The sequence below is a fragment of the Scomber japonicus genome, chromosome 22, assembly GCF_027409825.1.
Source record: "Scomber japonicus isolate fScoJap1 chromosome 22, fScoJap1.pri, whole genome shotgun sequence".
Taxonomy (NCBI): domain Eukaryota; kingdom Metazoa; phylum Chordata; class Actinopteri; order Scombriformes; family Scombridae; genus Scomber; species Scomber japonicus.
Genome location: NC_070599.1, coordinates 18,556,210 through 18,582,851, shown reverse-complemented (window position 1 = coordinate 18,582,851; position 26,642 = coordinate 18,556,210). Strand labels below are relative to the sequence as shown.

The window sequence follows — 26,642 nt, the reverse complement described above, 5'->3', positions numbered from 1 at the left end:
GTTTGCTGTATTGAGTGTAATACACTGGGTCTCCTCTTCCAGCTCTACACATATATCTTGCTGTGTGTGTCGGACCATGAATGATGTAGGAATCCTGTTCAGTCCCATTGATGCTACCAGGTAGCAGCTCATAGATGTAGGAGTTGTGTGATAGTTTGGGAACAATCTTATACCAGTAAAACCTCCATCCTGCAGATGGATGTTCAACCTCACAGCTCAGAGTTAATGAGTCTCCAGGACTCCGCCATAATGGAGACACAGTGAGGACAGCTGCTGGTTTATCTGTTGGAAAGTGATTTTCTCAGAATGACAACATGTTATGATAAAACTTTAGTCTATAGACTAAAGTTTATTTGACTGAAAGTTGTACCATTTTATGTATTATAGAATTAAATTCTATCTTAATATATTTTAGATCTGTAATATAAACTTAAAGGTGCAGTGTGTAGGATTTACATATGATCACTACAAAACTCTATAAAACGTGTCGTTTCATCTGTTGTAGAATTATGTTTTGACTCAATATATTTGATATCTAAATAAATACTGTACAAACATTTATTTGATTGAATATTTTCAGTGTAAAATTAGATATGATCAGACTTACAGTCAGATACTGTCAATTTGATGTTAGCACTCCACTCTGTTGAAATATGTTTTGCATTTTTCATTTTGCCTCTACACCTGTAGTTTCCACTGTGGTGTGAAGAAGCATAGCTAATCATGTATTCATTTTTCTTTGGATATGTGCCAGGGGGACTCTTCCATTCATACTCCCACTCTGTGTCTCCGTCGTGGATCTCGCATCTCAGCACGATCGTCTCTCCGCTGTATATCTCAGTCCAGTTGGGTTGCAGAGTCACAACAGCCTTATTGGGAACTGTTCACATTTTTTTAAAGGAAAACATAGAAAGAAAACAATTGATTAGGATACCATTAGAAAAATTAATTGAGAAAACTTAGATTCAACAGCCATAATATCAAAAGCAGTTTGAAGACAGAAGTGTGAAAACATATCAAGCAACACAAAAGCAGAAGGAACAGTGAACAGTACCTGTTCAGTTACTTTGCTGAGAGTATTAATAAAGATGTGCTGTGCTGCATGTGGGTCCTACCACCTCCACCTGTTACTAACACAGCCATTTTATTGCCAGTATACGAATTAAGTTTATGCACCCACACACAAACAGAAGAAAAACAAAGACATTCTTTTATACTTAATATAGAACTTATGTGACCCTTTGGCATCTATGATATAAAAGTCTCTGCAATTTAAACTCTGGACTGAAACAGAATGGCAGCTTCTCAGCAAAAATGGCGTTTATAATACAAATATTTTAACAGGACAAATGTGTTGTGGAAGCTTCCACTGTTGTTTCACATCTTTACACAACCTGAACAGGCCGTCATCAGAGGATCAAGAGCTACTAACATATACTCACTTGTTCATTAACATTCTCCTTTTTTGCTATCAACACAAAAATGACTTTTCACACTTCTGATAATAGATTTAAATGTTGTAGTATTCTGCAATTATTATTAAACTCACCAGCTTTCCAAACAGTGACTGATCTGCTGAGCACTGTGAAGATCTCTGGGTCTCCTCTTCCTGCTCTGCAGTGATAGATGCCTCCTTCTGAGACCTTGTTAACTGGTTCATGTATGGACTGAAGAGCAGAATACTCTCTGAACCAGTAGTATTTCCAGTCAGCAGAATCATCCACAGAGCAGCTCAGTGTCACACTGCCTCCTACTGGTATGATGGTTTTGTCTGCTGTCAGTGTCGGCTTGGATTCATACACTGTTCAGTTTAGAGCAAAAACAAACAAAACAAGTATGAGATGAAATTTCACTTAATAATATCAATGTCATTTAGCTAATACCATCATATATAAGTTACAAACAGAGCATGTGACATATGACTATTCTTGGTCATTTACTGATTTGGGAAACAGGAACTGCTGCAGCACAAACAAACAAGGTAAGGTTGATGTTATAATTATTGCATTTCCATTTATTTGATCATTTTTATTTTTGTTTTATTTTTAATTAACACCAGAATAGTTGTGATGATCATGTGGTAACACTGGTGCTAAACCTCTGTTGTTAAGTTCAACAAGTTCAAGTGGGATGACAGCTGATATTTTATATTTTATGTTGTTTTCTGCACTATTATAAATTATAAAATACAAACACAAGAGTTTGATATTATTAAGAGTAATACAGTAGATGACAAAAAGAGCTAAATATTTATATAAATAAAAATAATTGGTCACCTTCAGAACGTCCATAGAAGAGTGTAGTCATCACTATAAAAAATTAAAACTTCATCAGTCAAAATCCTAATAAAGGCATTTAAAACTACATATAGTTTAGTTGGCAGGAAACAGATATAAGTTTCCTGCCAACTGTTTAAAATTAAAAGTAAAATGAGAATACTAATGAAAATATCATAAAGATGAAAACCCATATACAAAACTATACCTTAAACAATTTAATGCATGGTGCAGTACAGTATTTATGAAAAAAATAAATAAATAAAACAGTCTTCCAATCTAAACTGAGCCAAGTTACCAACCAACATCTGGACTAAAAAAATAAGCCTGTAGTTAAAAACTATAAGCAAGCTGTGTTCAAGCTCTCAGAGAAACTGATGAAACCAGTGATACTCTGTAATTGTGACTAATCAGGAACATGTTCTTTAATCTGTGCCATGCAAACAAAGTCAGTAATGTACTTACAGAATAATCCCAGCACACAGATCAAAGTGGACCTCATCCTCACATCCAGCACTGACACTCTGTCACTCAGCTGCTCCCAGTCTGACAAATGTTTCTACTTTGCTTCAATTATAATGCAACAGAAAGAGAGAAGTTACATTTCATGTGGAAATGAAATCAAACTTTTTCTCAGACTTGTTTTAAATTTAGCCTTCCTGTTTTTCCTTCCCTTATAGGTAAAGCTCAAACCTCTTCAGTTGATTTACCTGCAGACATGTTTACATTTCTTGGTCACTGCAGAAATATATTAATTCATCTCTTGTGCAAAGGTTTGTGCCTGGAAATGTTATATTAAAAAGTTGTATAAACAATAAACATGTATGCACATCCATGAATCATGAAACCAATTAGAATTTAGCCATTATACATCACATATGGGTAACATTTAATTGTTTATTTCACGTTCAGTGACCCGAATTATAAATGTGTTGCCTCCAAAGAGAAAAAGCAATTATGGTGATATGATAGATTTAAACAAAAGAAAGTAATGTTAGTCAATATTTGAACTCAACACATCCATCTGTGGTCTGAATTTCCAATTCTTCACCCGAAATGTTGGTCTTGTAGAAATACACCTCCAACATCACAGTGCACATAGCAACCACATTTGATGCTTTGAGTTAAACAGTGTTGTCATCACATACACACTAGAGCTAATATATTTATAAGCAGAAAAGAAGAGGTTCCTGTTACTTTGCAGGATTTCTTTCTAGACAAACATATTTTGGGAAGTAAGATAACTTGAGTAAAATTCAATGCATATAAATATAATACAAAATCTACTTTTTTTTACTTTAAATATAATTATGACTGGTGGTGACATCAGAAAGCAGGTTTAGTGAAACTCAGAGTTAGTTGACTAAGAGTTGAAGGAAACTCTGGTTTTTCGGTTTCACAAAGCCAGTCCAGCGGTGGCAGAAACGGCCAAACGCTACAAATACATAAACGATGCAGAACCAAAGACACACAAACACACAAAACACATGCAACAACAAAATGCTGCAAAGAAACGATGCAGAACCAAAGACACACAAACGCACAAAACAAATGCAACAACAAAATGCTGCAAATACAGAAAAGATGCAAAACCAAAACGACACAAACACTCAAAACACATGCAACAGAGAAATGCTGCATATTGAGTGAGCACAACGGAAAAGCGCCAGGCCGCTAGGGGTTCCCGACCCCCTGACCTGGATATACTTTTTATTCTTTTATTTATTTTATTTATTTTTTATTGCAAATTACATACAAACAAGGCACAAGAAGTCACAGACAAGTACATTCTGTCTTGGGTTGAGCAACTGCATTATGAAATGTACAGCATATCAAATTGAAATGAAACAAAGAAAAGAAAAGAGAACTGTTTATTTGCTGCTAGAACGTCCAGGCCACTAGGGGTCATCGTTCTTTCATTTATCGTTGGTATTGAAGCCTCAGCCAATAGCAAGCAACAGGAAGTGATGTAACAGGAATTTGCTTTGTTTACCTATGACGCCACAATAAGAGTTTTGGTGTGTGTCATGGCAACGGAAAAATGCTCCGACTTTATATGAAGTTATTAAGTTAGTTATATTTGTTTCTAGTCCTTTGAGTGGAAATATAAGTGAACATGTTATAGATAATTATTAGAATGTATACTGTTAATTATTGAGACATATTCGCAACGTTTTTGAGTAACTTTATTGGCACGTATGACCGTTAACGGTAGATTTAACTATTTCAGTATATTTTTCATTTACACCCCCATCTTCATAACTTTTAACCATGTCAATCTTGGACCTATTATACTGTATGGACCATCTGTATTGTACCTGACAAGAGTGGACTAAAACGTTTAGAGAGGCGACATAAAAAGGTACGTGGTTTAAACATTTAGGCCTACAATAACAATAACAGTTCAAAAAGATTAACAGATTTTTCATCACCTTTCTATTTCCTTTTCATCTCCCGGTGCTCTAACTGTTATTGACCTGCACTTGGTTTGAAATGTTTCTGCTTTTCTTATTATTGCCCTCTGCACCTCTCCCCTTTACGTTACGTTTCTTTTTACACACCTTCCTCTTATTCATTTCCCCCCCTCGCTGATCAATTAAAGACCGTGTAAAGTGAAATCAGACATTTTCTTCTAAACACATTAAATAGGTCATAAATGTATTTCTAAAAAAGGTGTAAAAAGCATTTCAACCATTTAGATTTGAATTGTGGAGCTAGGCTTCACAAACTGTGTTTCAAGATTTCTGTGTCAGGATTTAGTAGGCGGGTCTGAAATCTCCGCCGCGTTACGTAACGCGGCGGTAATTATCATAAACCCGCCCCTGCTGCTGTTGCAGTATAAATACATTCAGCGCATTAGCCTCAGTCGTTTTCCAGCTCGCTCTCGGGTTTTGGATAGCATCAATTACAGTAATTTTCAGCTAGCTAACTAGTCATGACTCCTCGTGTGTGCATCTTCACTGGAAGTCTGGATTTTTGAGCAGTCCGTTGTGTCTGGTTAGAGGTGCCGCACCGACCGTCTCCCTCCCCGGCTTACGTCCTCTCGTCCCGCCGGTGCTACTGGCATTACGTGCCCGCCACCGACCGTTCCCCTCCCCGGCTTACGTCCCCTGTCCCGCCGGCAGCAGGTGCTACTGGCATTACGTGCCCGCCACCGACCGTCTCCCTCCCCGGCTTATCCTCCCATCCCGCCGGCAGCAGGTGCCTATATCACCGCCACCAGCCCGCCACCGACCGTCTCCCTCCCCGGGTTACATCCTCCCGTCCCGCCGACAGCAGGTGCCATCATCACCGCCACCGGCATTATGTGCCCGTCAGAGAGTGTAAGTAACGTTATGTGCTTATAAGTTATAATACTGTACATTTAGGCAATTAAATGCATTTTGCTGAATGTGCAAATCCTGAAAGTGATTTTACATCATGCACCCTGTCATGCCCGTGTAATGTTAGCATGCATGTAATCGTGACATAATTTGGCCTTATTCCCTGAGCGTCATCCATCCGACAACACAATGATAACCGACAGGTAATATTTTATGTGCACCAATATAGCTATGACAAGGAATTATATGTAGACTGAGGTTTTACGTTTGTGTGTAATGTAAAACATGGACCGAGGGACACCTAAAATGAGCGTCAAAGTGGCTTCCGAGGTACCCACGAGGTATGTTGTGTGTATGTATGCAGTGGTCATGATGACAGCCTAATGTCTCTTTTCCTTATTCCTGTTTTCTTTTCCAATGTACAGGTCTCAGTGTCTTCCTCCAGCATATCTGGCAGCCACTGTTCCTGTGACTTACCTTGTGCCTAGACTTGGGCGGTATATATTTTTTTCAAGCCTTCATAGCTTCCAGACATTTACCTTGGTGTATGGTATTTATTACACATTTCTGGCGACTAATTTCCGTGGTGACTAAAACATTTGAAATTAAACCACTATAACAGTATGAAGCACTCAGAAAGCACCTTGGTATACTGCAACACCTTTATACCGCCCAAGCCTACTCCTGCCTCAGCCAATCTCAGGACCAGAGCTCCACCAGCCTCCATTGTAAAAGAAGTAAGTTGTGACACACACAAATATATCATTACTCAATAATACATTTATTTTACACATTGGACACATTTTATAAACAAATAACAATATAAGTAAGCAATAAACTATAAATAATAAAACAATCTAAAGGGGAGGTTTAAAACCTGTGTATTCCCCATCTTCATCAGGGTACTCCTGATGAATGCGGAGGACAACACAGGAGGGGATGACAACCCGGTTGTCCTTTCCCAGGTATCCCCAGCACCAGGACACAAAACTCCTGTAGGCCAGGTAGCGAGCACGCCTGTAATAAAAAATGTAGAAAAATACTTTGATTTATATTTTTATGTATGTTTCTTTTTGGTATGTTGTCCTCTGTGTAATCAAATTTGACACTGGAGCTGTCTTTCACAAAACATTATTGACATGTGTTGTCTTTTAGAAGAACCTATCCGAAACCAAACTGAACTTATTTGTTTGATTGATGTAATAAACAAAAAGCCTTTCCCTCCACATTTTTTGTCATGTCTTACAGATTGGGACCTCGGAAGATGAGTTTGATTCATCAACCTGCAGTCTACCTCCTCATATTGGCTAAATGGATGGACAAGAAAATGGACAGCAGTTTTTTTATTCCAAGGAATTTCCACGACCACACAGCTACATTTTCAGAAATAATAATAATAATCTAGTGATTGCTTGTATAAATGTCCAATCATGTGCATTCAGTTTATACATCTATATATCAAGGTGATGTACATGTTGGTTGATTTACTATGTAGTGAAAAACAGCTAAAGAATGAACCAGTATTTATCTGTCCAACATGAGAGTTTATATATAGCTCAGGAAGATGAAGGATTAAAATGGATACAGTCAAGCATCACTCATGTGCTTTAAGTGTAAATGAAATACACTGTATACATTAGTCAACTATAATATGATTGTATAAATGATGTAAGTTTATTCCCGGGTACTAAACCTTACCTCTCTTTGAAAGGCATGTCATTTGATCAACACAAGTGTAATTTATAAATATCCGAAATCAGTAAAACAAATATTATATTGTCTACGTTACCCAGATCTTTCCTTTTCCGCCAGTGGTCCATGGTCTGCCTGATAAATGTTTAGGGCATTCTGCAGGGAGTAGGGGTTCAGGCAGACTGGCTCCAAGCCTGGATGAAGAGTCATGCAGCGTGGCTCTTCAGGCAGCTCTCCACATCTACTCTGAACCTATAGGAATATGTGTAATAGGTGTTTTAGTGCTAGACATCTAGTATGCTGCTGCTTATGTATTCATTATTTGAATTATTATTGTGAAAAACAGTTTTCATTTACATACAGCATTCAGCTCCTTGCAGCAGACATTTTCAACCTCTGTGGGCATTGTTCTGCATTCTCCACATGTGCACCTGCACAAGTACATTTTTAATCACAGTGTGACAAATGTTAACCATTTCAGTTGTCAGTTCAGTATGAAGCCTGGTTCAGCAAAATGACCTAATCAGTTGAAGCATATTGTCTTATTCAGCCTGTGTGTTATAATGATGACATTCAGCAATCCACAAATTAATCAGAAGACACAAGTAAGTAACTGACTAAGTGAAACTGGCTAGTGTTATATTTTACTTTTTTGTAGTCTAATTAGTTACCTAATGCGTTTCCCCACATTTGTTGAATAATGTGATCTGAAAAAACGAGTAAACTGCCTCCTTTCAAAGCTGGACAAACTGAATTTAAATGGGTTTACCACCCACTACAGTCTAAAACAAATACTAGTACTACCTTTATTAGGTATAAACAAAAGGAGTAATTAAATTAACGAAACATTAATAAAAATCAAGTGTTGTTTAATCTGTGAACAGACAAAACAATCACAATTCTTCATTACATGAAACCCTAACGTTTTTGCTAGGCTATAATAGTCAGTGGGAGCGTAACTCGGTTGCTAGCTTGGCGGCTAACTCGGCTAACTGTAGACTCCCATAGTCAGTAATACATATTGCTAACTTGCATAAATAGGAGAAATACATTACCATTCTGTTGCAGACTGTGAGGCACGAGATTGTGCAGGTTCATTGTCTGAGTCAGTGTCTGGCTCTGATGGCTCGAACATGTAGGGCTGGGTCACTGCAATGCTGTTAGCGCGAGCGTCCATTGCTACTGTTGCTATGTTACACGGAGGCGGCCCCCTTCCGTGCGTAGGTGTGTTTCCAGCGCCTTCAGCAGACACGCCCCCAGCGTTTGGCAGCACAGAGAAGTGCTTGATTTTTCATGATTTTAAAAGATAATTTTACATACTTAGACAATTTTTCTAGCATTCAAATTTGGAAGGATGGTTAATAACACATCTGTCTGTGATGTGACTAACTCAGAACACAAATATATTTTCACTTTACACGGTCTTTAAGTGTCTCAGTGGTGTTGCTTATTTCAGCTAGCCAAGCTAAGCTAGCTAAGCTAAGCTAAAAAAGGAACAGAAAAAGTACAATTAGCTAGCGTTAGGCCTACGTAAATCTTTTTGAACTGTAAAATAAAACGTTGCAGGATAGTAAAGGTAAAAATATTTCGGGAAGTAAGAGAACTTGAGTAAAATGCAATGCATCCAAATATAATACAAAAACTACAGAATTTGTTTTAACTGATTGTCTTTAAATACAATTATGACTGGCTGCCAAGACAGAAAAAGAAACAAAGCGTCAGTATTACATTGTAACATGAAACTGATGCTTTTTTTTGTGCCTTTTTTCTTATAGGACAGCAATAGGCTTCTATAAGGAAGTGAACTGACCATATACCTTCAAATGAAAAAGGATGGAGTTTAATTGGTGTGGAGGTTATTTCTTCATGTTTAATTACTGTTCAACTTTTCATTATTAGATATGGATCAGTAGTGCACCACTCTCCTCTCTGCTTCCTCAACTCTGTCTGCTCTCTGATCAGATCATATTAGGTAATACTCACATGTGATATTGGATGGCAACATTTCTTAAGATCTGGAGAAAAAAGATAAATGTTTTGTTTCCCCAGATGTTCATAGAGCTTCAAATTTAATAATTAAAAATAATAAACTCTAGCTTGCTCAGTTATATAAATATATTAATATATATTATATAAATATAAAAAGAAATTAAAACACCAGATTATTTAATTCTTTAAAAAGTTTATTGATTGATTTTTTCCCCCAAATGTTACCAGAGCTTCACATTTAATAATTCAAAATAACCTCTAGATCTTTCGATTATATAAACATATAAAATATATATCAAATAAATCCAACAAAGAAATGACGAACACCACTGACTGTATACTTGCACATACAGTATAACACCAGTAAATTCAGAAAAACTTTCCAGTATAACAACAGGAAAACTTTCATGTAACATTTGATAGCAGTTTATTACAAATACAAAAGTAACTGCTGATGTCCATCCTGAAGCTTTTTCATCAAACACTAAAAAATATGCTGGGTTTAAAGCTGCAGTATCACCTGCTTAATATCATTTACACATTTCAAACTGATACCTCCTGCTGCTTTTTGAAATAGCTGCAATCAAACTTTTAAAAATACAGTGAAAAATAACTACAAATAAAATAATAATACAGTGCATAAATATTACATAAACCTCAGTAGTCTTGTGCTTTCTGCTAAAAAACAAAGTATTAAATCCACATGATGTATTTATTTCATATAATCTTATTATATTAACTGTACGAAGCATTGAGCATGGCTGATATTTGGATAGCAGAGATGCACACAATGGTTATAAAATGCTGTTAACCATATTTATTTGGCCTTGTCCACACAGCTGTCTTTATAGACCTGAAAGACAACCACAGAAACAGGTGTATAATTATTCAAGATGTAAAGATGCTTTCCAAATGTTATTGTGACATATAATCTATTTAATTATCAGCATGATTAATTATTACCATGAGCTGTTCCTGGTTTAACTTCAGAATAAACAGCTTCATCAGTTGCTGCAGGAGCTGATTTTAGACACATAATGTAAAATAAACATTCAAACACAAGATATTCAGTGACAAAGTAATCATTACAAGCACTTCAAATTATTATTGAATTATTGAGCACATTACATACATGACACTGAGTCTGAGACCAACATGATGGTGAGTGTAGACTTTACCTACCTTGTTTCTTGGTTTTGCCTTTACTATGACGGTTAACCTGAGCATACGTTGGACCATCATCTAAAACAGAAACCAGATCTTAGAATTTGTTTGTTCAGCAGACATATGCAGAATGAAAATAAAAATAAAATTGAGATGCTGTGTTCTTCTTAGTAGCAGAATTTAAAAGGAATAAAAGCCAACACCCAACTCTTTCTCCATGACCATCAACTGTTCCACTGTTCCTCCCCTCAGGTAAAGAGCCCGAGTGTCATCCTGGACAGCACACTATCATTTGAAGCCCACACCAATAACGTTACTCGGTCTGTATTCTTCCATCTACGCAACATCAATCATCAATCTCTTCACAAACTCCAACTGGTCCAGAACGCAGCCGCTCGTATCATAACCAGAACTCCCTCTATTGAACACATCACTCCTGCTCTGCAGCAACTTCATTGGCTCCCTATCAAATCCTGCATTGACTTTAAGATTCTACTCCTCACGTTCAAGATCCTTCACAACCTAGCACCATCATATCTCTCTGAACTTATTCACATCTACACACCTTCCTGAACTCTCTGATCCTCCTCTGCCAACCAGCTCTCTGCTCCATCTGCCAACTTAACCATCATGGGGTCAAGAGCCTTCAGCCGATCTGCCCCCCGCCTTTGGAGCTCTCTCCTATCAGACATTCACACTTCTGACTCTGTCTCCACCTTTAAATCTAAAATAACTACCTAATGTAAATGAAACAGCTCATTTGAGAGTCTAAAGGTTCCTGTATGTGAGTAAGATTTCACAATATCTGCCTCAAAACTCAAAGTAGTACCAGAGATGTTGTAGATTATTTGAACTACATGCTGACTCATAATAACAAACAGTGTAATTCATAATTAATTATGTGACACATTTTCAATAAAAACATAAATGTGTGAATGTACCTGCAGCAGATCCTGTCTTCACCTCAGCGTAAACAGGGCTCTCTGCATACACACATAATGTAAAATAAACACACATCCAAACACAAGGTATGAAATAAAAAAGTCTGAGACCAACATGATGATGAATGCAGACTTTACCTACCTGTGTGTTTCTTGGCTTTGCCTTTAATGTGACGGTTAACCTGAGCATACGTTGGACCGTCATCTAAAACAGAAACCAGATCTCAGGATTATTCCAAGTGGCATACACTGTCTCACTATGTAAACACATCCATATTCATTTATTTATTTTTGTAAAATTATACTAACTTAACTTCCACGTCAATGTTAGCTGATTTATTATGTTTGATGTACTGTTGTTGTTGTTTTATGTGGCTTGTAAGGCGTCCTTGAGCGCTTTGAAATGTGCCTTTAAATTTAATGCATTATTATTATTATTATTATTATTATTATTATTATTATTATTCCTATTATTATTATTATAATTAAAAGGAAAATCAAAATCCATACAAACCTGTTTTGAATTAAACCTGTTTCTGAGTATTTTGTTTGTTTTTTTGAGAAATGTCTCATCCTTGAAAGTTTGGTCTGCGTCAAATCTGTTTATAAGAAACAACTGATACACCAGGACATAAAATAACTACCTAATGTAAATGAAACAGCTCATTTGAGAGTCTAAAGGTTCCTGTATGTGAGTAAGATTTCACAATATCTGCCTCAAAACTCAAAGTAGTACCAGAGATGTTGTAGATTATTTGAACTACATGCTGACTCATAATTACAAACAGTGTAATTAATAATTAATTATGTGACACATTTTCAATAAAAACATAAATGTGTGAATATACCTGCAGCAGATCCTGTCTTCACCTCAGCGTAAACAGAGCTCTCTGCATCCACTGTTTGATGCTTTCCTGTTAGGATGATGAAGGAAATGCAAGAAAAAAATTAATGTATATTTTCTTTTTATCACAAGGTATGAAATGAAAAGGTAATCATTACAAACACTTTTTGTAATTATTTAGCACATTACAAACATGACACTGAGTCAGAGACCAACATGATGGTGAGTGTAGACTTTACCTACCTTGTTTCTTGGCTTTGCCTTTATTATGACGGTTAACCTGAGCATACGTTAGACCGTCATCTAAAACAGAAACCAGATCTCAGGATTTGTTTGTTCAGCAGACACATGCAGAATGAAAAAAAAGAGGAAAGAGGGATTCTTGTTTTTTTAGCAGCAGAATTTAAAATGTAGAAAAGGAAAATCAAAATCCACACAAATCTGTTGTCACTTAAACCTCAGTTTCTGTGTATTTTGTTTGTTTTTTAAAGAAATGTATCTTTGAGTCAATGTCTGTTGATATCCTGATTCAGTAAAACACACTGGTATGTTATATTGTGCCATACAAATAAACACGACTTCATGTGCAACCACAATTTTAGAGATATGTTAAACTGTTAAACATTCACAACAAATCAAAATCTGAAATAATCATGTCAATGACTTAATAATTACAAACAGTGAATTTAAATAGTTAATTATATGAAAACATAAATGTGTGAATGTACCTGCAGCAGATCCTGTCTTCACCTCAGCGTAAACAGAGCTCTCCACTGTTTGACGCTTTCCTGTTAAGATGATGAAAGAAATGTAAGAAAAAAATAAATGTATATTTTCTTTTTGTTTAGTTTTTTCACCAGACAAAAACATTTGAGTTACTCACCCGTCTTAGTAAAGTTTTTAAGCTCGACCGAAGAATATGTGATATTCTGGGATTCATCTGCATCTGAAATATAAAGATTTTTTCGTAAATTAAAAGGTATATACTGCACCATTGTCAGTGTCCTCAAAGCCTTTGATTGATTCATAGAGATTGGCATCACCTACAGAGCAGTTCATATTAAGCTAAGGTTAAAATTCATCTTTTTATAATTTATGGAGCAATGAGTGTAAACACAATGAACATTAAATGTTTTAGTCTGTGAAACTGTAACATTTAAAAAGTCTCAACCAGGACTGAAACATATGTTCATACCATGAAGCTGTGATGGTGTTATTATAGTATGTATTGTTATGAAAGGACAGTAGGACGATAATATTTCAGGGCTCTCTCTAGTAGGTTCAGTTCAAGTCTAAACAATGTGAAACCATGTTATACTGTGATCTTTTGTGCATGTGGTTCAACAGCTGACAAGTCTTTGACACTGTGGCTTTTGATTAATGTTCATTAAGAACCAGCTGAGCAGAAACTGAGAGTAAAGATGTTCAGGTTAGAGTTAATTTAAGTCCAACAAATAAATCAACAGACTGACCATGAAGAGAAGAGGAGTTTTCATTACGTTGAGTTTCATTGTGATTGGTGCTCTCAGACTGGATTGGCCTAAAACATTTAGAAAATACATTAAATTTAATGAGGAACATTGAAGATACTGTTGTTACGTTATAAATAAGAGAAGATGGTTTTATACCAACCTGATGAAGAGAGAATCTGTGAAAAAGATACTTGATGTTAGATATGATTGTTTTGTAAGTTCTGATATTTCACATTATATGACAACATGTGTATGTAATTAATTAAAACATAAGACATTTAACACCAGCAGTAAAAAGTCTCACCTTTGGGTCGTCTGTAGCGATACAACAGGATCAGGAGAATAATAAATACAACTCCGCAAACCGGCCCAACAATTAGAAGAATTAGAATAAGAGATGAAGAGTTTTCAGGCCTGGACACTGCTGACACTGCTATAAGAGATAATAAATTATAAATATTAATAAAATCAGGTAAACTTCATAGCACTTTTCTCAAACTAAAAAATTGACTTGCAAAGCGCATACGTGTGAATACAAACATATTAATGTACAAATCTAGTATAAAAACAAAATTAGAGCTTTATGTGCAGTAAACTCAAGCTATCTTTTAACCGTCTTTGGGAAAGCCTCTCTCTCTCTCTCTCTCTCTCTCTGTGTGTGTGTGTGTGTGTGTGTGTGTGTGTGTGTTTTCTTGTCTATACTGATGCAGTTAGCGTGGCTGTAATAGTTGTACATGAAGGAGCACACACTGATGAGCGCACCTGCACATGTCATGCTGTATCATCCTCTCCTCAGACCTTTGTGGATCAGCAAGTTCATTTTCTATCTCATTTCTGCTCACGTTTGGGACTTTTTCAGTGCATGGTAGTGAAACAGAGTTTGAAAATGCACTGAAATAATTTTTGTTTGTTTGATCATTTATTTATTTTGTTGAATATTTGTGAATTTTATCTTTATTAGTTGTTTTATTTTATTGTTATTTTTTATTTGCGTTTCCTGAGGAAACTACCTTTTTGGCTGTGACCTCTTTCTGTACCTCCTGGGTTTCCGTAGGTCGTCGCGTCAGCTCCTCACAGTGCTGTGTTGTGTTGTGTTGTTGAGGGTAAGTTCTGTTAGGAAATGCTGCTGTGATTTTTAACAGTTTTCTTTGAAAAACGATCTGTTTAGGTTGATGTTTTTGGTGCATATTATATAATGTAAATACCGCTAACATTACGTAGCTGTTTATATTGTTTTAACCATTAATATACGTTTTATGAATGTTTTTGTTTTCGCGCCTTTTATACTACGGCAGGCTGCTGCGTAATGTAAACCAGACAGGGCTGCAGAGCTTTTTAGCACACGTTTTCTCATTGTTATTTTACTTATTCAGGAGCAGAAAGTACAGAAAGAGTCCAGAAGACTGGTACATGTGTGTTTGTCTTCTGCAGGTATGTTTCCTTTGTTAAATGTAATTATTTTACCCCACATATACAGTATTTTGTTTTGTCCGCTAGGTGTCACTGTTCTCATATTGGTTATTATGGTTTGAGATTTATTCGTTAAAAAAAAAGTGTTTTCCTATCTGTTTTAATAGCTTTTAATAGTAAAGTGTAAGAGTACATTTCTAAGCATTGTAAAAGAAAATCAATTAAATCACACAATGCTGTGTTGCATTGATGAGGGAGCAGAAAATGCAGGAAAACAACCCCTGACTCATCATTATCCACACCTGATCCAAACCTGTTACAGTAGTATATCGTTCTTTGTTGTAAAATGTGTTTTAAAATTGTAATTTCATTACTATAACTAGCTAAATACAGTTACCTTTTTTTGGATCCTAATTACGTAAAACCATTCAACCTAAAAACAATAACGATAACATAACTGGCCCTCTCATGAACTCACGCAAGTCAATCAACGCACACAGAACAATGTTACCAGGGAGAAGATATTCACATGTACGCTATGTAATGATTGAACTGCCTTAAAAATTATTGAATATCCTCAATACAGCATAAAACTAGTTCTCTTTACAATTTAATGTGAAATGTTTGACCACATTTCATCCAAAGACAGTAACACAGTTAATAAAAAACTAAATGTATGAATTGTTTTAATCCTACTCACCCTGAACTGACATCCAACTCTGTGCTGATTCTTCTCCTGAGTATTTACACTTGTAGAAACCTTCGTCTGACTTTGACACTGCAGAGATATTCAGCTCTCTTCTGGTATCATTTTGGATAAGTTTGTCATTTTGATAGAAAAACACGTTGGAAAGTAATTCTCCTGTCCTCAGTTTGCAGCCAAGAGTAACAGACTGTCCCTCAGTCACAGGATGCACAGGGCTCACCAGGATAATATCTGCATCTGTAAAACAGTCAAAGAATAAGAAGTTTCAGTCAGATACCAGCTGGTGGCCTTTAGAACAAGGTGACATAAAACTATAAGAAGAGATCACACATATACCTTTATTTTTCTACAACTAATATATCTCACAGAATCAGTGTAGCTGAACAAAGACCCAACATTTCAGCTTTATTACATAACTGTAAATATAGCTATGGCTAGTTAGCTCTAGAGCTAACAGGTACACATGAAAGAAACAGTGGGTGGCTACTGTCACAAAATCACCTCTGACTAAATTAGTATTTTAATTTTATCATCAAAGATTAAGAAATGTGTTCCCAAACTTAATTATCTTATCTAGTCCCTTCCCTTAGAAATTCCCCATTATTATTTTGAAACGTTTGACAGGATATCCAAGATATTTATTTGGAATGGTAAACGCCCCTGTCTGAACCACAGAAACCTAAGTATCTGGTTAAATCCTAAATTACGAATTGGTAAAGTCCCCATTTATTGGAAGATATGGCGGGAGAATGGTGTGGTCACATTGGGGGATCTGTATTGTGATGGTTCCTTAAAATCTTTTGGGGATTTGGTGAGGCAGTTCAATATTCCTACGTCTCACTTTTTTTAAGGTACCTGCAACTTCGACATGTTGGTGGGGATTTTTGGGTCTGGTTCATCGGTTCCCCAAAATGCAGAACTCCTAGGTAAAATTATGAAGAGTTATGGAAGGAGACACAAAGCAGCAGTCTATTATTCTATGATGATTTTGGGCGTATTCACACCAGGAAAGTCCTTTGGTCCGCTTATTTAGTCCGGACCAAAATACAATGTTTCTTTTTTGGTTTGGTGCGGTTCCTGTTCACATTGCGCTTTTCGCAAGTGGACCAGAATTTGTCAACAAACCCACATGTGTGCAAAGATCGTTCAATCATTGGACAAAAAGCTCTGGGGTCGGGGTAAAGCGGTAAGGGAAAAAAGGGGGGAAAGCGGCGGTTAAAGTAAACAATCATGGACGAGCCACGACTCATTTTCAACTGCCGGTTTGCTAATCAAGTTTGGAGTTGCTAAGGCGCTAATCAAACAATTATTTCCCATAATGCGGTCGGCTACGAGAGCCTGTTGCGTCCAAAAAGGCATGTGATTATTTATAACTGGGTCGGACCGAGCGCGGTCGCATTCACATATCAAGCGAACCGTTCCAGGGTCCGTTTGGAAGCGAACCGAGACCACCTCTCCGACTGGGTCTCGGTCCGACTGTTTGGTCCACTCCAGAGTTCGATGGTTTGTGTTCACACCAGCCCAAAAGGTCCGCACCAGCAATTTTTTTGGTTTGGTCCGAACCAAAAAAGGCAGGTGTGAATACGCCCTGAGACTCGTGGCAACGGGCCCATTTCAGCTCTGCAGAAGACATGGGAAAGGGATCTGAACCTAACATTTAGTGACGGAGATTGGAACAGAATTTGTAAAAATGTTAAAGCAGTTTCAAGGGATGCAAGAATACGCCATATTCAATTTAAAATTATACATCATTTTTACTGGACTCCTACCAGATTATTTAGATTAGGATTATTACCCACATCAAATTGTTGGCCATGCAAATCTGAGGAAGGTAATTTAGTTCATGTTTTATGGTCATGTGATAAAGTCCAACAATTCTGGACCAATATTCATGATAATTTGTGTGAGATTACAGAGATACAAATGCCATTTAGCCCTAGATTATTTGTTTTGGGTGATCATTCAGTTCTGGCAGGACAGGATAAACATATTAAAATATATGTCCAAACCAGTATTATGATTGACAGACAAATACTTATCAGGGGATGGACGACAGAGAAGGTGCCCTCTTTTCAAGGGTGGGCGGTGGAGTTGGCACAAGTTGCTGCATTCGAAAAAATGTCATATAAACAACTGGGTAAACTGGGTCTATATGAAGCAAAGTGGGGCAAATACTTACAGTTTTTAAAGGGCTCCTGAAAAGGGTCATATAGTGGAGAGATGCATTTTCAGTCATTATGGATGAATACATGACGTTGCTTCTTTTTTCTTTTGCTATTATTGCATTTTTTAATTATTTGTTAACCAATTATCTCCTTATGTAGTATTTACTTTATTTAGTTGTACTGATCTTGTCTGGAGTCATTTTCTGCGTCTATTATTTTATTTTTTTTATATAGAGTTATTTTATATTTTGTCTATATTGATGCAGTTAGTGTGGATGTAATAGCTGTTACATGAAGGAGCACAATGGTAGATGTTGGTAACCAGAAAGGGATCAGCGTGGATGGTGATGACAGGGGAGGGGTTTGTTTGTTGGGGGTGGGGTTATTGTTTTATTGTTATTGTTGAATAATGAAAATAAAAAAATGTTAATCACAACAACAAAAAAAAAGATTAAGAAAGGTCTTGTTGCACACCAAAAAAAACTGTGGACCAAACATCTTGGGTCTTTACAATATTAATTTCCACTCATTTAAATAAATATGAAGAATCTTTCATTTGGGCCACAGCTGAGTTGTTGGTGTAATTTTGTATTTTTTATGCTTTTGCATTACTTGTGTTTGACAAGAAATGAACTAAATTATAATATTGTGCAGCAGGCGTCTGATTATTGAATTGGATGTAATGCCTTTATGATATCTCAAGAAATAATAATTTAATAAGCTTTAAGTTCTTTTTAAAATTAGATTTGTCTATCAAAAGGTTAGGTATATAACTTGTTTGTCTACACAGGAAGTGTAGTTAGTGATACCATGTTGAAAATAATTTAAATACAAGCTGAAAATAAAATATATGTAATGAAAACATACTCTCTATAGTGATGTTGACGGCATTGCTGAACTCTCCTGATCCAGACTCACACCAGTACACTGCATCACTCTGCTGTGAACTGTAGATGTTGCATGTGGATCCAGTCATGGACCTCCAGTTATAACAGTCTGACCAGTTCTGGTCCTCAGGAAAGCTCCTCACTCTCCACTCAGTAAAGTTTCCTTCACAGCTCAGTGAGACAGAGTCAGAGGTGAAGTGCTGCACTCTGTCAGGACTCACTTTGAGAGTCACTGCTGAATGAACATCTGAAAAACATGTAATGAAAAACCAAGAACAGAGATATTACATTTAAAAAGATCATAATACAAATAATTATTTTATTTGTACTTTTAATACTATTTATTGTTGAGAATAAAAACATCTGAATCATATAATCGGTGCATCAGGTGCTGTGTTTAGGTGAAACTGAGTGTTAAGAACATACAGAGCATATGGACTGACAGTGGAGACGTGAAGTGTGCTACAGAGAGGTTTCAGCTGTTGTATGGAGTTTTCTCAGGTTTGTAGTTGTTTCTGTACTTTGTCCATTTACGTGGTTTTCATTCCTATATTTTGACTCTATTCATTGCAAAGAGAGTTTGGTTCCAATGACAAGTAAAATGCTTTCAGATCAACTGAAGATGTAAAGAAGGAAATCCAGCTCAGTCCAGTATGTAAAATAATTTAACATCAACATTGTGTTTGGTGAAAAACTGAAACCTTGACTTGATGGAGAAAGGTCAAAGGTTCACCACAATCAATACCCAGATAATGACATCACAACTGCTTCTTGACAGAAAGAGACTAAAACAAACAAACTCACCTCCAGACCAAACAAACCCAGGTTTGCTGTATTGAGTGTAATACACTGGGTCTCCTCTTCCAGCTCTACACATATATCCTGCTGTGTGTGTCGGTCCATGAATGATGTAGGAATCCTGTTCAGTCCCATTGATGCTACCAGGTAGCAGCTCATAGATGTAGAAGTCATCTGATAGTTTGGGAACAGTCTTATACCAGTAAAACCTCCATCCTGCAGATGGATGTTCAACCTCACAGCTCAGAGTTACTGAGTCTCCAGGACTCAGCCATAATGGAGACACAATGAGGACAGCTGCTGCTGGATCTGTTGGAAAGAATGAAAACATGTTATGATAAAACTTTAGTCTCTAGACAGTAAATATATATTATATAAGACAAGTATCATTTTATCTATTATTGAGCTACATTATGTCTAAATATTTTTTATATGTAAATATGTACTAACAAATCATTTTATAGAATATTTAATATTTTCAGTGTAAAATTAAATAAGATCAGACTTACTATCAGATACTGTCAATGTGATGTTAGCACTCCACTCTGTTGAATTATGTTTTGCATTTTTCATTTTGCCTCTACACCTGTAGTTTCCACTGTCGTATGAAGAAGCATAGCTAATCATGTATTCATTGTTATTTGGATATGTGCCATGGGGACTCTTCCATTCATACTCCCACTCTGTGTCTCCATCATGGATCTCACATCTCAGCATGATCGTCTCTCCGCTGTATATCTCAGTCCAGTTGGGTTGCAGAGTCACAACAGCCTTATTTGGGACTGTTCATGGTTAAGAATTACCAATGAGGATACAACAATGACAAAAGTTAAAAGTCATAATGTTTTTAGACTAAATCTCAATCAGTAACTGTGTAATAAATCTCATTGTCAAACTCACCATATTTGTTGATCCTGATTGAATCACTGTACTCTGTGTGGTAAACTGGGTCTCCTCTCCCTCCTCTGCACCAGTAAAGTCCTCCCTGTGAGACCCTTATTTGTCCATTTGATTGTAAAACATAATCTTGTGTGGTGAGGGGTTCAGAGGTTTTCTCTCCTCTGTACCAGTAGTATTTCCAACCAGATGATGAGTCCACAGAGCAGGTCAGGGTCACACTGCCCCCTACTGGAATATCTCTGTTATCAGCTCTCAGTTTGGTCTTTGGTTTATTTGCTGTTCAGTTTAGAACAAAGACATTAAAAGGTCATTATTATCCTGTTATATAGTCTGATTTAAACAAATTGATACAAATTAGAAACATTCATTTAATCATTATGATCTGCACCGTGAGTCATTATTTGATATTTTCTCTGATCTTGGAGGGAAATGTACTTACTAGAGTAAAATCATTCTTGAAATGGCTCAAAAGCCAGAATAGCTGCCTCCAGGTCGACATGTAACACTATTAAACAGATCAATCTTTAACTAAATGAAATCATATTCTACTCTGTTAATTTGTTTTGTTTAGATGATCTGACTAAATATGAAAAATGTTGCTCCTGCTGTTAAAATATTTATCTTGTCCTTTAAAAAGGTCAAATCAAAAGCTTCCAGGAATTATTAGATAAAATACATTAAGTTAAATAAATATACTGAGTTATTAGTGATATCACATATTATTGATGAATGAATGAAAACAATATAAAACATAACATGTTCATTATGGATGACAGATGTCCAACTTACATGATACTGTCAGTCTGAAGACATTACTCCACTCTGTTAAGGAATATGAGTCATTCAGTCCTCTACAACTGTATCCTCCACTGTGGGAAACAGTAATGCTACTAATCTTGTGTTCACTGAGTGTTGGAGATGTGTTTAAGTTGTCTGGTCTCCATAGATACGTCCACTTAATGTCTCCACCTCCCTGGATCTCACATCTGATGGTGACTGTCTCTCCTCTGTATATCTCAGTCCAGTTGGGTTGCAGAGTCACAACAGCCTTATTGGAAACTATTCATGGTTAAGAATTAAGACATAAGTGTGGAGACATGTCAAGCAACTTATTTGCCAAAACAAATCTTAAAAACATCAGAAAAAACAGTGAAAAGTGACAAATACACATCAGAGGCAAACATTTTAATTTAACATTTTTTTATTACCAGAAGAAAACATGCAATAAATAAGAGACAGTCTTTCATACTAAACATATTAAATATAGAAGTGGGATTAAAGGACAATTACATAAAAACTTTAAAAGTCTAATTTAAAGTCTGGACTGAAACAGGACAGCAGCTCCTCAGCAGAAATACTCAAATACTTTAACAGGACAAATGTGTTGTGGAAGCTTCCACTCTTGTTTCACATCTTTACACAACCTGAACAGGCCGTCATCAGAGGAACAAGAGCCACTAACATATACTCACTTTTTCATTAACATTCTTCTTTTTTGTTATAAATACCATAATTACTCTTTTTACACTACTGATAATAGATTTAAATAATACATGTTTTATTATTCCACAACAAATTATTAAACTCACCAGTTTTCCAAACAGTGACTGCTCTGCTGTACTCTGTGGAGATCTCTGGGTTTCCTCTTCCTGCTCTGCACTGATAGATGCCTCCTTCTGAGACCTTGTTAACTGGTTTAACATTTGTTATGAACTGAAGAGCAGAAGAACCTGAGTCACGTCTAAACCAGTAGTATTTCCAGTCAGCAGAGGAGTCCACAGAGCAGCTCAGTGTCACACTGCCTCCTACTGGTATGATGGATCTGTCTGCTGTCAGTGTCGGTTTGGCTTTATTCACTGTTCAGTTCAGAGAAAAACAAAAATAGTATCAAATGAGATGAAATTTCACTTATAAAAACTTTGAATATCAATTAAATCACTTAGCTAATACCATCATATAGAAGTTAAAAACAGCATGTGACATATGACTCTTCTTGGTCGTTGACTGATTTGGGAAAGAGTTGCTGCAAATTTATGCATTTTTTTTGATTATTTTATTTTGTTTTATTTTTGATTAACACCAGACTAGTTGTGATGATCATCTGGTAACACTGGTGCTAAACCTCTTCAACACATGATTCACTGTCATTTATTATTCTCCTGTTGGCAGACAGCTGATATTTTATATTTTATGTTGTTTTCTGCACATTTCCATGTGAATCATTATAAACCAAAAGTACACTGTATGTTGTCTCTTCTTAAGTTATTCTGTCCTCAAACTAAAACAGAATTTGAGTCTCTTGCTGCTCAGGAAGCCAGGTTATTATAGGAAGGAGAAAATATTTACTGTTACCTTATCGAGATAGATTGAAACAGAAAAACATGAATATGATATGAACATATTTGACTTACATGAACTCAGTGTGACGGCTTCACTCCACTCTGTCGAGGAATATAAATCTCTTCTACCCTTACACATGAAGTTTATATTACTGGATGAAGAAGCTCTGATTCTGAATTCTTTGTCTTTCTGAGGTGAGACCCTGTTGTTTACACTCCATTCATATTCCCATCCAGTGTTTCCACCTCTCTGTATCTCACATCTGACAGTGATTGTCTCACCTCTGTATATCAGAGACCAGTTGGGTTGCAGAGTCACAACAGCCTTGTTGGAAACTGTTCAAACCAGAAATACACAGTTAGGACACAACTACAAATATAACATTAAGAGAAAAATAGAAAAAAAATCAAGTAGTATGAACAGACCTACAGTATGTAATCACATCAGTTTGTCAGATAAACAGGTTTTACTGAGGACAACAGTCCTCCAGAACACCTAAACCTAAACTCTTACAGGATTCATTTATCTCACAGAGCAGAGAGACTTGACTGTTCAACATTAGTCATGTTGGGGAACAGTTTAATAATCTCCTGTAGTTGTGTCTTCGCTGTCTAGGTTACCAAGCAGGAAGATTACTGGAAATAAAATATATATTAAATTAAACTTTCTATGAATAAGAACCTTTTATTCAGTATTATAATGTATTAGTACAGTCTGCTCACAGCCATGTTTCTTATAAACATTCACTGTATGAAAGATGATTTGTAGCAGGAGGAAAAGTTGGTAAAGTAATAAACTGAGGATCACAGTACTGTCAGTAAATGTAATGATGTGTCTGATCTCATGCTGAGAAAGGAGTCACCACTCGGGGGAGCCATTGGAGTAAAGAATCTGACCTACCGTCACTGACTCTGATCATTTTAAAATATACTCAATAAAATCATCTAAAAGCCTCCTCACTGATTTAAAATCTAGATTGAAACAAAGGAAAACTATTTCAGCTGAAACATTGAGTTAAATGATATTCAATGTCAAGGAAAAGTCCACAAATAATACTGAATTAAACAGTCATGTGTTTTCCAGATATTTATAAGTTAAACTGAGCAGCATTAGGGAAGAAGCCTCAACTCCTTTATTGTGTCTGTATACAAACTGAAGTATTAATCAAATGTTGCATTATTACCATGATAAAGGATTTAATACATGTTCAAACTTCCTTCAGAGAGCTAAGAGGTACTGGACTACATCATCCATTCATTCAGGTTCTTGTTACCACATATGGTTTTCTTCCACACTTCAGACTCTGTTTAAGAATTACATTTAAAGAATAAATGTTTTATTAAAAAACAAATGACTTAACTCACCAGTTTCCTGAATAGTAACTTTGTTGCTGTCCTCTGTGTAGAAGACTGAGTCTTTTCTTACTCCTCTGCAGTAGTAGATGCCTCCTTGATAAACATTTATGTCTCCGTCTTGGTTAAAATATCCCATGTGCTGAGCTACAGAAGACTCAGAGGTTTGTCTGAACCAGTCGTATTTCCAGTCAGCAGAACCGTCCACAGAGCAGGTCAGTGTCACTCTGCCTCCTACTGGTGTGATGGTTTTGTCTGCTGTCAGTTTGGGTTTGGGTTTATTTGCTGGGAGAAAAACAACAAAACAACAACTATAACATTTTTAATGAGATTTGATTTTTAGTTTTTTTACTCCATCATACTGTTACACAACAGACTTGAAACACTGACAGCTCATTTTCAGTAATACTGTTTCCACACTAACAAACAACCTCTTGTTACTGAGCTGCTCATAGGAGGCTGCATCATAGTTGGAGGGAGAAAATATTTTATGTTATCATATTTATGAAATGTAAAACAAGCCATTAGGAAAATGGATGACAGATAGTTTGACCTACGTGATACTGTCAATCTGATGGCATCACTCCACTCTGTTGAGGAATATGAGTCCTTTCTGCCCTTACACTTGTAGTCTCCACTGTGGGAAGCACTGATGATCTTGTATTCATTATCTTTGTGAGATATGTCCAAGTTGTTTTCTCTCCATTCATATTCCCATCGAGTGTTTCCACCTCTCTGTATCTCACATCTGACAGTGATTGTCTCACCACTGTATATCAGAGGACCGTTGGGTTGCAGAGTCACAACAGCCTTGTGGGAAACTGTTCAAACCAAAAATACACAGTTAGGACACAACTAGATATAGAGAGAGAGCTAAGAGGTACTGGACTACATCATCCATTCATTCAGGTTCTTGTTACCACATATGGTTTTCTTCCACACTTCAGACACTGTTTAAGAATTACATTTAAAGAATAAATGTTGTTTTATTCAAAAACTAATGACTTAACTCACCAGTTTCCTGAATAGTAACTTTGTTGCTGTCCTCTGTGTAGAAGACTGAGTCTCCTCTTCCTCCTCTGCAGTAGTAGATGCCTCCTTGATTAACACTTATGTCTCTGTTTGGGTTAACATTTCTTATGGGTTGAGCTCTAGAAGACTCAGAGGTTTGTCTGAACCAGTAGTATTTCCAGTCAGCAGAATCGTCCACAGAGCAGGTCAGTGTCACACTCCCTCCTACTGGTATGATGGTTTTGTCTTCTCTCAGTGTGGGTTTGGGTTTATTTGCTGGGAGAAAAACACAAAACAACTATGAAAAACCTAGGTATTATCAGATATTAAATAAATATAGCCTACTGAGTTATTAGGTTGTTCAGTAAGTGATATCACATGGTGTTGATGAACTAAAAAAATGATGAAAACAATATAAAACATAACATGTTCGTTATGGAAGACAGATGTCCAACTTACATGATACTGTCAGTCTGATGACTTTACTCCACTCTGTAGAGGAATATGAGTCCTTTCTGCCCTTACACTTGTAGTCTCCACTGTGGGAAACACTGATGATCTTGTATTCATTATCTTTGTGAGATATGTCCCTGTTGTTTATTCTCCATTCATATTCCCATCGAGTGTTTCCACCTCCCTCTATCTCACATCTGACAGTGATTGTCTCACCGCTGTATATCAGAGACCAGTTGGGTTGCAGAGTCACAACAGCCTTGTTGGAAACTGTTCAAACCAAAAATACACAGTTAGGACACAACTAGATATATAAAATTAAGAGACAATATACAAGACAACATAAAAAGCATTAAATTGAATATAAAAATCAAATAGTATAAACAGACCTACAGTATGTAATCACATCAGTTTGTCAGATAAACAGGTTTTACTGAGGACAACAATCCTCCAGAACACCTAAACCTAAACTCTTACAGGATTCATTTCAGGATTTCATTCATTCAGAGCAGAGAGACTTGACTGTTCAACATTAGTCATTTTGGGGAACAGTTTAATAATCTCCTGTAGTTGTGTCTTTGCTGTCTAGATTACCAAGCAGGTAGATTACTGGAAATTAAATATATATTAAATTAAACTTTCTATGAATAAGAATGAGAACCTTTTATTCAGCATTATAATGTATAGTACAGTCTGTTCACAGCCATGTTACTTATAAACATTCACTGTATGAAAAGATGATTTGTAGCAGGAGGAAAAGTTGGTGAAGTAATAAACTGAGTATCACAGTACTGTCAGTAAATGTAATGATGTGTCTGATCTCATGCTGAGAAAGGAGTCACCACTAGGGGGAGCCATTGGAGTAAAGAATCTGACCTACCGTCACTGCCTCTGATCATTTTAAAATATACTCAATAAA

The 26,642-nt window shown here is 36.4% G+C and overlaps 1 protein-coding gene and 1 long non-coding RNA gene across 3 annotated transcripts in view; both read right to left on the bottom strand.

Moving 5' to 3' along the window:
• The window catches only part of LOC128383968 (uncharacterized), a 43,726-nt gene extending 31,455 nt beyond the window's left edge, over window positions 1–12,271 (bottom strand). Inside the window, exon 1 of one of the 2 annotated variants that reach the window (XR_008324002.1) lies at window positions 12,234–12,271. This is a non-coding gene — a long non-coding RNA (uncharacterized LOC128383968). Of the gene's footprint in view, window positions 1–11,385; window positions 11,426–12,233 lie in introns of those variants that run through there. The other variant, XR_008324001.1, reaches the window with a different exon arrangement.
• The window catches only part of LOC128383510 (basement membrane-specific heparan sulfate proteoglycan core protein-like), a 333,871-nt gene that overhangs the window by 250,534 nt on the left and 56,695 nt on the right, over window positions 1–26,642 (bottom strand). Inside the window, exon 6 of the mRNA XM_053343122.1 lies at window positions 22,157–22,423. Within this exon, the coding sequence (XP_053199097.1) occupies window positions 22,157–22,423 (267 nt within the window). The remainder of the gene's footprint in view (window positions 1–22,156; window positions 22,424–26,642) is intronic.